Below are 14721 nucleotides of genomic sequence, written 5' to 3' on the forward strand. Positions count from 1 at the left end.
GAACGTGTCCTCGAAACTCAAAAAAATAGTGTTCCATGAACATCACGGCAACTGAAAATGTGTCTGGAAATGAGCTAAAATCTCCAAATTCTATAAGTCCTCACCTTTTATTTTTCTTCTTCCAGGAGCAGAGACTGAGGTACCTCCACCAGGGAGGCAGATCTAATCAGGGACAGACACAGGTGCGCCGTCTGTCTTTTATCGGTCTTTTAAAAAAAAAAAAATACAAGGCACTAGATGAAAATGCAAACGTTTATTTAAGCTTGTGTCTTTTCTTCTTCGCCCTCTTGTTTAGTCTGAAGCTGAGAAGCTGCAGCGGCTGAAGGAGCGAGTGGACACTCAGGAAGCCAAGCTGAAGAAGATCCGAGCCATGAGAGGACAAGTCGACTACAGCAAACTGATCAACGGAAACCTCTGTGAGCCGAACCACACTGCAGAGATCACAGTAGAACTATGGGTTACAGACACTGCAGTTTATGATTGCGTATTAATAGTATAACAGTGAGTGGTATGGGGGAACCCTGTGCTTAATTAGTAGGCAAAGACAACGGTAGTGATCTCATTTGACTTGAACTATTTCTTTCTCATTTTTTTACTGTCTGTTTCTGTGTGCAGCTGCAGAGATCGACCATGTTAGCGGCCTGTTTCAGGAGAAGCAGGCGGAGCTGCAGTCTGCTGTGGTCCGAGTCGACCAGGTAATGTGGGGGCTTGTTTGTCACTGAGGTGGAGGGAGGCCTCTGGATAACAGTCAAAATCAAGCAAAAATGAGTTTCAAGTCGGGTTCATGTTCAGCTCTCTCTAAATGGTCTCACCAGCTGACCCAGCAGCTGGAGGATTTGAGGAGGGGTCGCCTTCAGCTGCACCCCGTTGCACCGACTCACACCGGGTCCCAGGGGGCACCACCCGCTGGCCAGAAAGGATCGCCCCTGTCTGGTCCCGCGGCCCTGGAGCTGAGGAAACTCTACCAGGAGCTGCAGGTAAATGATCCGATTCGTAATTCCCCTTTTTCTACCAGCATTGGGAAGAAAAGTGTGAGACTTCTAACGCTGTGCGTTTCAGGCTCGTAACCGCCACAACGTGGAGCAGAGCAGCAAGCTGGCCCAGAACAAGGAGCTGCTGAACAAGAGGAACGCCCAGGTGACGGTGATGGATCAACGCATCGGAGACCTGAGAGAACGGCTGCATAAGAAGAGAGCAGAAGTACACAACTTCACTTCAGTCTTTCTCACCTCATTATTGTATTTTCTTTCTCTTGACGCTTGGTTTGAAGTTAGCTTGAGATCTAATACTGTCCGTCTGTTTTTGCACGCGCTCAGTTGAGCCGAATGAACGGAGGAGGCCCGTCCTCGCCTCAGATCTCTTCCCGCCCAGGTGCTGGCGTTTCGGGCCGAGTGGCGGCCGTCTGCCCCTACATCCAGGTCCCGGCAGAGGGGAGACAGGAGGCGGGGTACACCCTGCCAGCTGACCCACCGCCCAAACCCACGCCGCTCAGCCACATCCGCTCTCTCTCAGGTTGGTACATTTCCTTTAGTTTGAGGTTCATAAGGCACTGAGCTAGACTTGTATCATTTGTTTGCCGCCTTTTATTTCAAAGCTTCATAAATATCTTATCTCATATATCTGTCTGGGCTCTAACTTACTGTCTATTTCCTTTTTCTGTGTGTTGGCTCCTTTTTCTCCTCTTCCCTTCCCTGTTGTTGTTGTTGTGGTTGTGGTTGTGTCACGTCTTAATGTTGATGGTGGTTGTGCTTAATGTTGTGACTGTTCCTGTTACTGTTTTGTGACATCATCGCGACGGCGATGATGTTCGTGTTGATGTCGTTTTTGGTGGCTGTTACTGTCGTGGTTTGGTCTCGTTACCGTCTTATCGTGGTGGGTGTGGCCATGCAGAAGAGGACAGGAGTGGCAGCAGGAAGCCTCCCGGCCAATGGAAAGAGTCAGATTTAGACATCGTCCTGTCAGAGCCCACTGAGACGTGGGAGGGCCCTCGGTCCCCTCAGGGGGGCGACAGTAACAACAGTGAGTCCCTAGAAGGCGCTAGAGAACATTACCCCCCCCCCCCCCCCCCTCCCTCCCTAGCTCCATCGGTGTTGGATTAGCAGCACCTGCTTCCTCCCCCCTTCATCTGCACTTTAACGTGTAGTGGGTCTGTTGATAATATTTCTTAAACATATGTTTGCTTTATTGAGTCTTCATCCCAAGGCAGAGATGTTCTTAGTTTGAGTCAACGAGTGCATTCTTGGTTTGTGTTTGTGTCTGACTAATCAGAACAGATGGTTAGGAGAACATAATTGAATGAGCTACAGAAAACAACCTCAGAATGTAAGGGTCACAGACATGAGTCACATGACACCTGATAGCCTGCAGCTGCTCAGGGTTAGGAAGCCCAGCGTAAGAAAATAAACCGGGGGCAAACCACAGTCCGGACTGAGACACATTCCGTTGTTTCTTCTCGACTGTTTACGCTAAGCTAAGCTAACATCAGGTGGCTGGAGCTTCTCATTATATGAGGTCGGTGTCAGTCTTCTCCCCCGCCTACGCTCAGCAAGCGAATAAGTGTATTACCCAAAATGTGGAACCCTTCCTCTAACATGGCACATTATTGAGTCTGGTTAATAATCACACTAGCTTAACTTATTAATGTCAACATCCATTCCATATAGCTAGAATCCCCTTTTGTCAACATAACATAGCCGTGCCTCATTAACCACTGACCATGTTGTACCAGGCCTCTCTCATTCTGCAGCATGCCCGCCAGACACTTCTAGTACTCCATCAGTACACGCAGGCTGGAAGCGGCCAAGTATTTCTACTCACTTAGATGAACTACTGGGTATAAGTGTCTCGAACCAGCACTGATACAAGTCCCATTGTGCTCTTGAATGCCAGAGCAAATGCCACGGCTCTATTTTTTTGTCCCAGCTTATGTAATGTGGAAATCGCATAGTTGTAAATCGTGTCAACAGTCAAACAAATGACACAACACAGAAATGAAAGGAAGTCTGAGGTACGCTTGTAGCTATAAACAGGATGAGTGCTGTGTTTGTGTGTGTGTGTAGCTATTATACTCTATGAATGCTAGTATAGTATAAGCATAGCAGTCACAATTCCATGGATTCACATGAGCATTAGAAGTGAATCATTTTTGTTATTCATTGGAAATCTGCAGGATTGAGAGAAATGGTTTCGTATTCCAATGACCTGAACTAATATTTGCTGGAAAGTTGTCACAGTACCCAGGGGCCACGTTTCTGAAACGAATGCTCACTTTTTTAATGTCCTGTCGGCATGGTTAATGATCAATAGGACACGCTTCAAAAAGCCTGATGCTTCAGATAAACTTGTCCTTTTTTTAACAATCTGATCCGCTCCAGTCGGTGTTGTGATACGATAGGTAGGTGCAACTGATTACGGTACGCACTATGCAGTGTTCAAAATAGTATTGATTCATCTTTAAATGTGAATTGATTTTGTAGGAACTGTTTCGACACTTTGGGAAATATACTTATTCGCCTTATAATCTTCTTATTGCACTGTATAATCATAGTTATAAGCACCCAGAGATATTTATGTCAATAATCACAGCACCAATTTATAATGGCTTACAAGGTTATATATCATAATAACACTTAACACTTACCCAACATTTTATTTTGGAAGGATCATTATGTAATATGATTTCCATAGTTGTAATTCATGATCATCCTTTGGTAATGCCAAATAATGCATGATCATCGTATACTATAGGCAGTATAATCATTTAATGCATTACAAGTATGTTTATGATGCATCATAGACGTGTCAGTGACAAGCAACTTCTATGATAACTGACCTTACAAGTCATTATGAAATGCGTTATGGTTATTGTTACAAAGCATTATGAATACCAATGGGTGCTTATGACTATAATTATACAGTGATTTAAGTAAACTATGAGACATTCATCAGATCAGCGTAACATAAATATGTATGATTGTGTTTTCTTATTATTATCGAGAGTCTCACTATTTAGTGTGTCTTGTTTTGACTAAATTATATTTCATATTCCCCATAAGATTGGCCTTTAAAAACTCACATTACATGTTACCTAAAGAAGAGGCGTGAGTAGTGATGAGTGTGATTGGCTTCTACAAACCCTCAACCCTGACCTTAGTCCTCAGGACGTACTGTGATGGTGCCAGTGCTGAACACTGTCCTGTCTTTCCTCTAAGACACTGCGTGACTGCTTATAATCTGGCGATCGGGCAGATGGCCAAGTTTCCACCTCGCACAGAGCTGTTTGTTTGTTTCCTGTCGTGACCGTTTTTCATCCCGAGGTCAACAGTTTACAGCGGCAGCGACCGCTTTGCACAGCGTCCTGACTGCAGGACTCCCAGGTTCTCTAGTTAATCAGTATTAGTCTGGAATGTGCCAGAACTGTGACGGGGCTGTACCGCCGACAGCGACACCGAATGGTTATAGGTAACAGCTTAAAATGACACTTTGACAAGAGACGCTGAATTATAGCCACCTGTGTCCAACGTCTCCCTCAATGGACTTTTTCAATTATTTTTAGCCGGTCCGGCGACGTGGCTCTGAAGATGGCAATGTTTGTCTGTCCATTTGTTTGGCCCAAATATCTATTGTAATAACTTTGGTGATCCCCTGACTTTTACTGCGCCATCACCAGGTCCAAATTGTAACTCTTCCAATACTTACTTTTGCCCTCAACTACCTGAAAAACTAGTGACATTCCCAACAGCCTCAGCTCTACTTTGTTTTCAGTGCTAACACCCTTTACCATATTAACATTGTCAGTGGAGCATGTTAGCATGCTGAAGTTAACATTTAGCTCATAGCAGCGCCGGGCCAAAGTGCAGCATGGGCGTAGACTCGTGTTAAATATTATTTTTCTTGCTCACACAAAGACTTTGTAGATATTAATGTAGACATGAAGGCAGCCAAAAGCTTCAGGACAATATTGGTATCAGTCTTAAAAAGCCTGCTAGCACGCTAACATGGTGTGTTATTATTTCTTTCTTCATCAGAACTAAAAAGCTTTGTGATAAGATTCAGTCTTTAGTTTATATGAAGGTAACGTGAGACTGTAGAGCATTAAGCTAGACCCCGGACTTCCAGGATCGTCACTAGTTAATAGGCAACAGTGGATCAAGATTTTAGTGATCGACATTGAACTGGGCCACTTAGTTATGCAACACCACCTCTGTGGAGAAGGAGCCTGGGTTAAACTGCTATCTTTCATAGCTAGCAAGCTTCCTTTTCTAAGAGCTCAGCGTTTTAGCATCGTCAGCCATGTCACTTTGAAAGCTTCAAGGTAGCAGCTTTCTAACTGAAACAGAGACTAGCAGACTGCAATAGCCAGTTACTATGTTTGTTTGTTTGTTTTTGTATTATCAGATACAGTCCACCCATAAATTTAGCAACCAGGCACATGATCAGATACTTTAGTCCCAGCTCTGTGCTACTTACAGAACGCTAAACACACGTTTGCAGTGGAGAATACACTGTAATCACCAATGTTAACATGTGGAGTAGTTGTTAAGCAATTTACCACTTGTATTTTTGCTTTACAGCATTTGCTTTGTTGAGGCGAAACAACTGAAAGCTCATTCAGATTATAAATAACTTGATGACATGGAGTCTGTTTCAAATATTGCATAATTGTTATGTGATACTAGGTAATAAAGCCTGAAGGTCATCTTTATGTTTTTCTTGGAATAAATCATATGTTCAGATAATAATATGGTTTTATTTGAGTCATTTGTCTGTCGTAAAGGAAATAGGATGCAGGGATGTTGGTTGTGTGGGTAGTTAGGCCTGGTTAGTGACGGGTAACATGTTAAAGATTAGTACAGTGGAATGGGTACCATCAACACAATTGGATGAATTGGCCGCTAGTGTTAAATATTTAGGCCACTAATTAGCATCCCTACCTCTTCCAACTTCTTCTCAGCGTAACATATGAACTTACCTTCATATCGAGGGGCCGCCTACTCTCCAACTCTATCTTACATCTTACCTACTTCAACCTCCTCTAACATACATGCTACTTTGTTGTTTTCCCTTCAGTTTGTGTCTCTTTGCCTCTTCCTCTCCTAAATTGCTTCTCTCATTTGAATCTTTCTCAACACATGCTCTCTCTGTGTTTAGCTAATGAAGCGTCGTGGCCTAGCATCAGTAAGAATGCATCAGATTGGAGGACCCACAGTCCAGAACAGGTACTGTACTGTTTCTACACAAGACATGGGGAGATAATAGTGAAAGTTATCATGAAAATAGTAATTGCAGTGATTTTCGAGTCACTCTTCATTTCAATGTCTCTCCCTCTCACCAGCTTACCTCTGGTTATGGTACGTACCCCAGTGCCAACCACCAGGCGGCCGGGCATCACTGTGCCACCAGCTCCTTGCCCCGTTCTGCCCCTGGTACGCTGGGCTGGCCCCGATCCAATGTCTCCTCCTCCTCATCATCTTCTGCTTTACAACAAATACAGCAACGGATCTCCGTCCCTCCAAGTTCAATTCAAGGTAATTTAAAGAGTCACTTAAAGGGAACATTTTTCCACCTGAACCTTTCTTTTTTTTCTCCATGTTTTTTCTCGACTACGTGACAAATGTGGACAACAATTCAAATGAATTCAATTCAAACTGGTCCAGTATTGAGCTGGAACGCTGCCGCCGGCAGCCATTAAACGGGCTGCAATGTAAGACTTCGGCCTGTTCCCTACCGTGTCTAACAACATTATAGGAAGGACCCTATAGAGAAATAAAACACTTTTGTTCAGTCTCGTTCTAAAATCTCGCGGGAGGGTTAGGCCTCATCCTCTGTCGAAATCAGCTTAATATTCAGCCATGACATTGAAAATCTTTTAAATTACACTAAGGTACGCTTCAGTGCTCCACATTAACACTTGCCTCTTCAGTTGTCCAATCAATTGACGAATCCTGCTCTGACAACTCGTTGCCTTTGTTGGTTGGATTGGTTAGGTTAACCCAGTGGTTCTTAAACTTCTTCTGTCGCGCCCCACTTTGGAGGACGAAAAATGTTCATGCCCCACCGCCCCAACATCATTGTAACAAAATGGTCCATTTTGAACTTTTATTGAAATAACATTTTGTGACACCATATACTCACACACACCAGGAGAATTTTATTTTAAATATGTAGCATTCTGGTGTACTCTGAGAAGAAAATGAAGTGATAAGACATTTACTTTAAGCAAAAAACTAATTTATTATTCAGTTATTAATCAGTATTTCAGCTTTATTATTATTAACCTTTAAAAGTTTTAGTCATATAAAAACAAAGATAGCAAGAGTAGCGAGAACCATCGCCTGTACAAATAAAGTGATTAGTTTTCATTACTGTACATCTTCATATTAACTGTTACTGTACAGCTGTGGCCTATCTTCTATTTTCAATTAATATGCATTCAATCCAGTTCAATTATTTAAATGAAAATGATAATCTACTCTGGCTAAGGTAGCTTATCAAGAGTAAAATAATAGCTGTGATTTAACTGCACGTGGGACTGTTAGTACACTGGCTGTGGTCATCACAGTGAACAGTGTCTGCAGTGTGATGAGAGGGCACGTGAGCCTTGTTGCTGTAGTTCATCTCCTTGGAGCAGAGGCAGCATTTAGCATACCCTGCCTTATCAATATTTCTAAAACACTGTGACCGCAGGAAGCTGTACGGATCTACACGATTCACGTGGATGATATATTTTGATTCAAAACGACGAATTTCGCCGAAAAGCAACAAGTTTGCAGGTATGAATACAATTCTGCATTTCCCCCCGCGCCCCACCTGCAATACCGCTGTCTTCCTTATCCCACATGCTTTCAAATCCAGAAACAGCCTGGAGTTCGTGCATTTAAACATCGGAAGTCTGTGTAATGAATTAGAAGTAGCTCACCTGAGACTTCTTGTATCACAGACTGACCCCGATATCCTGGTTCTGACAGAAACCTGGCTAAAAGAGAGTTTACATAATTCAGATTATTTCCTTAAATAACGAAAACTTCAGAAGAGACAGGTCTGGCTGTATGTTTATTTACATCACACCTCTGAAATACCAAATGTAGAATTGGCATTGTGAATATTTGACAAAATCATAACTTGCTCTCATTTATAAACATGCAGCTTTCAAATAGGGTTGAAGTGAGGTACACTGGTGAAGCAGCCCATTGGCTGAGTTTCAGGCAACTCAGAAATAAATGCACGTCGTTGTTAAAAATAGCAAACGGCATTAATCACATCAAATTAATTTCTAGCTCTTTTACAAACCTGTAAACATTTTGGAAAGCATACAATGTAAATAAAAACAAATCGTATCTATTTCTTCTCATGTTTAGTTTAATGACTGCTTGATGAACAAGACATCAGAGATTTTCCGTACATTAGACACACATTTTGCTGCTACTGGCAATTTGATATGGTGTACTTAGGATCTGCTCTTAATAAGCTTTCAGCTCAGGTGCCCTCCTTAAACTGCAGCTCTCAGTTCACCCTACAGGCCCTCACTTCCTCTGCTTTCAGGGAGGCACTTCAAGCTATCGATTGCAGGAAAGCAACTGGGGAGGATAAGCTAGAGCCTGATTTCTTTTCAAACTCTGTGAGTTATTCCTCAGGTTTGGCCAATTTCCAAACTGTCCTGTCTTGCTAAGGTCCTGGAGTCATTGGTTAATGATCAGCTCAAATGATACCTATTTATATATGAATTATATACCTATCAAATTATAAATTCTATATTAAGAGCACGTCAATCTAGTATCAGAGCTAAACATAGTACTGACACTGCTATTACTTTGGTTATAAATGATATCTGCTTGGTCAAGCTAACAAAAGGAGCATGTGACATTGAATTAGTCCTGTCAATGGTTTCGGGACTACTCGTCTCATAGACCATAATGTGTGATCCTGACAATGGTTTCCATATTACCACTATGAATAGACATAATAATTGGGTCCTAGAATGTAAATATCTTGGTATTGGGCTGGATCGAAAAGTTACATTTTAATTTCATATTGATGCACTTGTTAGAAAGCTGTGACAAAAACAAAAAAATTCTGAAGGAAGTGAATAATTGAGGCCGTCTTCTGGTTTGTCTTGGATAATGGTGACATCATTTTTAGACACACCTCTTCCTCCACTTAAACAATATGCAGTATGTACTGCCTTCATCAGTAGTGTGTGTGTGTATGTGTCACATGCTAGTTGCTATGATACATGATCAAAATAACATTCCATTCTATTGCATCATCATAGCCCACATTCCATTCTATTGCATCATCATAGCCCACATTCCATTCTATTGCATCATCATAGCCCAAATTCCATTCTATTGCATCATCAAACAGCTTTGATCAGATATTAGCAAACTCAGAGCTTACCATATCAAAACTCTCCAGCATTACTGAGTACACATTGACACCGACATTAATTAGTGATGGAGAGAACTAAGGACACTATTCGCAGCAAAACCTCGACGATGGAGAGAACTAAGGACACTATTCACAGCAAAACCTCGACTTTTGAGTCTGCAGAGGTAAATCCTCAAAACAAATCCAACCCCATCAAAAGGATCCTGACACGGGGAAGGGTGTCACCGCAAGCTCCAACAGCTGAGGGCGTACATGTTAAAGCATGTACGCCTCCAGATGATGCACAGCAAGCTGGTACGTCCACAGAATTGCCAACTTGTCCTGTACGGAAGAAACCACGTAAGGTTTCGTTTGGTGAAAATGAGGTCAGGTTGTATATAAAGGGCTCCATAATGGAGGGATTGGTTTGGGAACCAACACCACCACCGCGCTCTATTTTAAAAGTTAAGACTGATAAGACTGGTAAGTTGGAGAAACTCCAAAAAATGAACAGAGCTATTCAGAACAATGCCGTCTACCAAAGCTTTTACGTAGACCAAAGAGAGAAGATCGATCAACTGCAGGCTACACCGACCGAGGACCAGGAGAAGCCTAAAACACTCTCTTTGTGTGAAATGTTCATTCGAGTTTTCGAGTGCGGTGGTCAATGAACACTTATTTTCCAGACCTTTCCGGACAAATGCCTCTATGTCTCTTTCCCTCTATAACCCTTTCCCCCATTCCTCTTTCCCCCTATGTCTCTTTCTTTTCCTCTATGTCCCTTTCTTTTCCTCTATGTCCCTTTCTTTTCCTCTATGTCCCTTTCCCTCTATGTCTCTTTCTTGTCCTCTATGTCTCTTTACCCCTATGCCTCTGGATCTGACCGGCCACGGGACCGCAGAAGGCCCCGGTCACTGGTGCTCCGGCAGACGGCCGGACTTGCTTCCGACACGGGTGCCCGGGGGCACTGGACCAGAGACCCTGGGGCTCCGGAGGACGGAAGTCCTTAGCCTGGGGCTCAGGGGGATGGAGTGATAATACTATAATAAAAATATTACTGCAAATAATACTTTTTTGTTATGGAGATGTCGGTGTTGCATCTGGATATTATTTGATCATATAATTGTAAATTTTCCCTACACTGTCTCTCCCTTTAGGCTCCACCTCCCAGCCATCTCCCTTGTCGCCACAAACAGAGCGGACAGATCCCCCTCCAGCAGTGGCTGTACGTCCCTACGTCCCGGACCACCCCTCCAGACCCCAGTCCCCCAGGAAGGGCCCCGCCACTATGAACAGCAGCTCCATCTACAGCATGTACCTCCAGCAGCCTCAGGCCAAAAACTATGGCTCTCTCAGCAACAGGACTACTGTCAAAGCAGGTAAATTAACAGCAGAATAAGATCTATTTTTACAGATTGTACCACATATACAGATGTATGTTTTTTATGTTGATGTTCACAATGAATAATCCATCTGACCTCTGTCCCATTTTCTTTCCCTCCATAGTCTATGGTAAACCCATCCTCCCAACCTCCTCCACCTCTCCGTCCCCTGTCCCATTCCTCCAGGGGGGAGGAGGAGGAAGAGCAGGAGGAGAGGACGTCACGGATAAAGAAGGAGGGAGAGGAGGAGGCGGGAGCAGCGATGGGCAAATCCTCCCACCGCCCACTGTGGACAACATCCCTCGTCCCCTCAGTCCCACTAAGCTCACCCCAGTGGGTAGGTACCAGAAAATAAATCAAACTCTGTGTGCTGCCATAATCTAGTTTCCATCTGATTTCTTAGATTTTGTAGTTTAACTTGAGTATAAATTACACTTGCTTTAACGTTACATTATTTTCTTGTCAGTTAAAGGGCTCATTGGCCTTGAGATCATTTCCTTACACGCTTCCTTTTGTTGCTACTAAATTGGAGAAAGTAATCCTCTGAGCAAAATCAATTAACAAAATTTACAAAAAACAAAACAACGGAAGGAGAGGTGTGCAGTTTTTAAACGATACAGAATCCCACCTCTGCGTTCCACAGCCCACTCCCAGCTACGCTACCAGAGCGATGCTGACCTGGAGGTTCTCCGCCGTCGCCTCAGCAACGCCCCACGACCCCTGAAGAAACGGAGCTCAATCACCGAGCCTGAGGGCCCACAGGGGCCAAACATCCAAAAACTGCTGTACCAGAGGTCAGTTCTTCACTGTATACCAGATAGTGTCAAAGTGAGCTCCGTGGCACTCTGTCAGGAGCTCCACCAAATAATTTAAGCTTTAAATGATTCATTAGAAAGTGGATATTTACTGATGGGGACCATTTGCTCCAATAAAACAAGCTTATTGTGTCCATTACTCCCACCCACGTTAGCTTTGGGTCAATAAGAACTCTGATATGTTTGTGACAGACAGCAATAAGTTCATTCTTCTTTACCTGAAGCAGTTTCCTCCTCTGTGAAGGGTCCCTGGCCCCGAACCATTTTAGAACCTGCTGTGCACTGTACCATAAAAAACACATTTCTGTGAAACTGAATGTGGTTGCTGCTGCTCGGTTAAAGCTGATTTCTGTTGTGGTGTGCAGGTTCAACACATTGGCAGGAGGCATGGAAGGAGGCTCAGGTGAGACACTGATGTGACGACAGTTAAGGTGGCGTCAGTTAGTCTTGTATAGTGTTTCCATTTAATCTTAAGGGTTCGGCGATGCTTAAATCAGTTTCCTTCTGAATTCCAGGCAATACTTTCTACCAGCCTGACTGCCTGTTGGGTGAAATGGACAACATCCATTCGGCAAATGGAAATGTAGAACCTGGTGACACGCACGTCAGCGTGGGAACCGCGGAGGGCGAGGTTCAGAACCTGAACTCGGGCTCCCGCCGCTTGTCCCCTCCTTCTGTCGCGATAGAAACGCCCAAAGAGACGACGGCAAAAGCCGATCCTGCCATTAACGTGTCTCCACCGGCCCAAACCGGCCCACCCGCTGCACCCGAGAGGCCAGAGGACCAGAACAATAACAACAAGAGAGGATCTAGTCCCTGCACAAAGCTCTGTAGGCCACACCTCCCCCCTCTCCATCACCTCCGGCGCCCCCTTCTCTGCCTAAGGTAGGCAAGGATAGCGTCTGGGATGGGGTACAGTCATTACAACTGTCCTGTCTCGTGTTACTTTGTAATACGTTCCTGACCTAACCTAAACTAAATGACAGTTCTCTGTGAAAGCTCTAGTGGCAGACTAAGCAAAGTAAGTACGTACTTAGCAATTCCTCTTCGGCACCATCAACTCATTTTCTTGTCCCCCCCCCCCCCCCCCCCCCCCCCCCCCCCCCCCCCCCCCCCCCCCCCCCCCCCCCCCCCCCCCCCCCCCCTCCTCTCTGTGCTGCAGGTGAAGCGAACCAACCTGAAGAAGCCGTCCTCAGAGCGCACAGGCCACGGTCTGAGAGTGAAGTTCAACCCTCTCGCTCTGCTGCTGGACGCGTCGTTGGAGGGAGAGTTTGATCTGGTGCAGAGGATTATATATGAGGTAACACAAGATTATGTTGTTGTCACGGTATTTGTATTATCATACACTCTCTTATTTCAAATTTGGAATGCGTGTTTACTGGGTGCAGAGCTAGAGAATCAAATCCAGGCCACGTTTATTTGCACAGCTCAATATTAGAGTGAGTCAGAGGGCTTTACAAGCGTATATTAGTGGTGGTTCCAAACCCAGCCGGTGCTTTGCAAGAAAACAGATAAAAACACTCAGAAATCCACTTCCTGTATGGACGGGCAATTCAAAATAGGGCTGCACAACATGTTGTTTTATGGTCACCGCGATGTCAACATGTGTGATATTTTAGATATAATAACAACGTATTAAAATACAGTTCAGTGTGTAGGCGTTATGACGTCTGATGCTGTTAACTCTAAGACGGGTAATCTCTATATCATCTTCACATGTTGGGCCGTCTGTCGATTTAGAGCTGAATATCATCGGGCGCAGTTTGCTTCTAATACTTCTACTTTACTAAACTTCTAAAATGTTGCGTCGTCCAAACCTTTCTGTGTTGAATGCAGAAACACATTTCCTCATTCAATAGAAGAACATTACCTTTAATGTAAAACCCAACACACAGATTTCCTCAACAGATAGCTGGAAGCTTGTGAAGCTTTGCAATACCTTCACGACAGCACGTATTAAGCAGAGCAGCTTTGATCCTCAGCGGCTCCGTCTGTCGGGGGAGAGGTGGTCTCAGTTGTCAGGTGGGGGGAAAGTTATTGTTGAGGACACACTTCCACTCTGTAGCACAGCAGCACAGAGCTCCTGAGAACAAAGCCTGACATTTTTTAAAAGGCAAACCACCGTCTCATCCCCGACATCTCTCAGTTGGAGAGCGGACAAAAGGGCTCACTGACTCGCCCAACTGCAAACTCTCGCTGATACTCTCAAGGAAACATGCAGATGCTTCCAGCTCAGTTTGACGTCATCAAACCCCCGAGGCAGTAAGACTCAACCACTTCCAAGCCGTTCTAAAAGTGTTGCGCTATCCCCAGTTCACTGTAAGTGAAGGGTTTCTCAAGGTTGAGACCAATACGGATATTTTTGTGTGTCATCCTTCTCATCAGGCTTAATATCTCTTACATATATTTTCTGATTATCTCTGTCTTCAAGGTGGAAAATCCCAGCATGCCCAACGATGAAGGCATAACTCCTCTTCACAATGCCGTCTGCGCCGGCCACCACCACATTGTTAAGTTCCTGCTGGACTTCGGAGTCAATGTAAATGCGGCCGACAGTGACGGATGGTCAGTACTTCCAGCCAGCCATTCAATCATGCATTCAATAGCGCGGACTAATAATAGAACAAAGGCCGCTGCAGGGCCAGAGGGTGTTTTGGGTAATGAACACGCTCCGTGGCAGCGAGACGGGAGCTCAGCTCGGAGGCAACAATGACGGAGATAATTGCATTTCCAAATTCATTTTTTTTGACTCAGCCGCCTGAGCTGTATTGAAGGAAGAGATTACCAAGTCTAATGCGCATTCAGAAGTTACTTTATTTAATTACCGACAAGGGCGTAGGTTTGGTCTCAGCATTGGTAGGGACACTGCCAGTAGCCCCCCCCCCCCCATATAATAAAAACGTAGTTGATATTATGTTGAACAGGCAAACTTTATTAAAATATATTAACATTTGTGAAACTTGGAACTGATTTAAACATAATAACAGTAATAAAACCTTAGTTTAAATACAAAACAGTGTTCTGCACCAAATAAATAATAATAATAATAAATAATTAAATAAATGAATAAAAAAACATTCTGCTAAAATGACAATATACAGTAACAGTATATCTATCCAAAATATATATAAAAAACTTTTCCCAGTTGTGCAGCCAAA

The 14721-nt window shown here is 43.9% G+C and overlaps 1 protein-coding gene across 1 annotated transcript in view; it reads left to right on the forward strand.

Annotated features, from left to right (window-relative positions):
• LOC306706860 (apoptosis-stimulating of p53 protein 1-like) overlaps window positions 1–14721 on the forward strand; it is a 43568-nt gene that overhangs the window by 24704 nt on the left and 4143 nt on the right. The window contains 18 exon segments of the mRNA XM_079174092.1: window positions 126–182; window positions 296–416; window positions 616–695; window positions 816–977; window positions 1060–1200; window positions 1317–1512; window positions 1891–2019; window positions 6151–6218; window positions 6335–6527; window positions 10524–10745; window positions 10873–11085; window positions 11392–11542; window positions 11929–11966; window positions 12079–12377; window positions 12379–12408; window positions 12410–12448; window positions 12726–12863; window positions 13995–14128. Of these exon segments, the coding sequence (XP_079030218.1) occupies window positions 126–182; window positions 296–416; window positions 616–695; window positions 816–977; window positions 1060–1200; window positions 1317–1512; window positions 1891–2019; window positions 6151–6218; window positions 6335–6527; window positions 10524–10745; window positions 10873–11085; window positions 11392–11542; window positions 11929–11966; window positions 12079–12377; window positions 12379–12408; window positions 12410–12448; window positions 12726–12863; window positions 13995–14128 (2411 nt within the window).

This window comes from Pholis gunnellus (assembly GCF_910591455.1).
Source record: "Pholis gunnellus genome assembly, chromosome: 15".
Taxonomy (NCBI): Eukaryota; Metazoa; Chordata; class Actinopteri; order Perciformes; family Pholidae; genus Pholis; species Pholis gunnellus.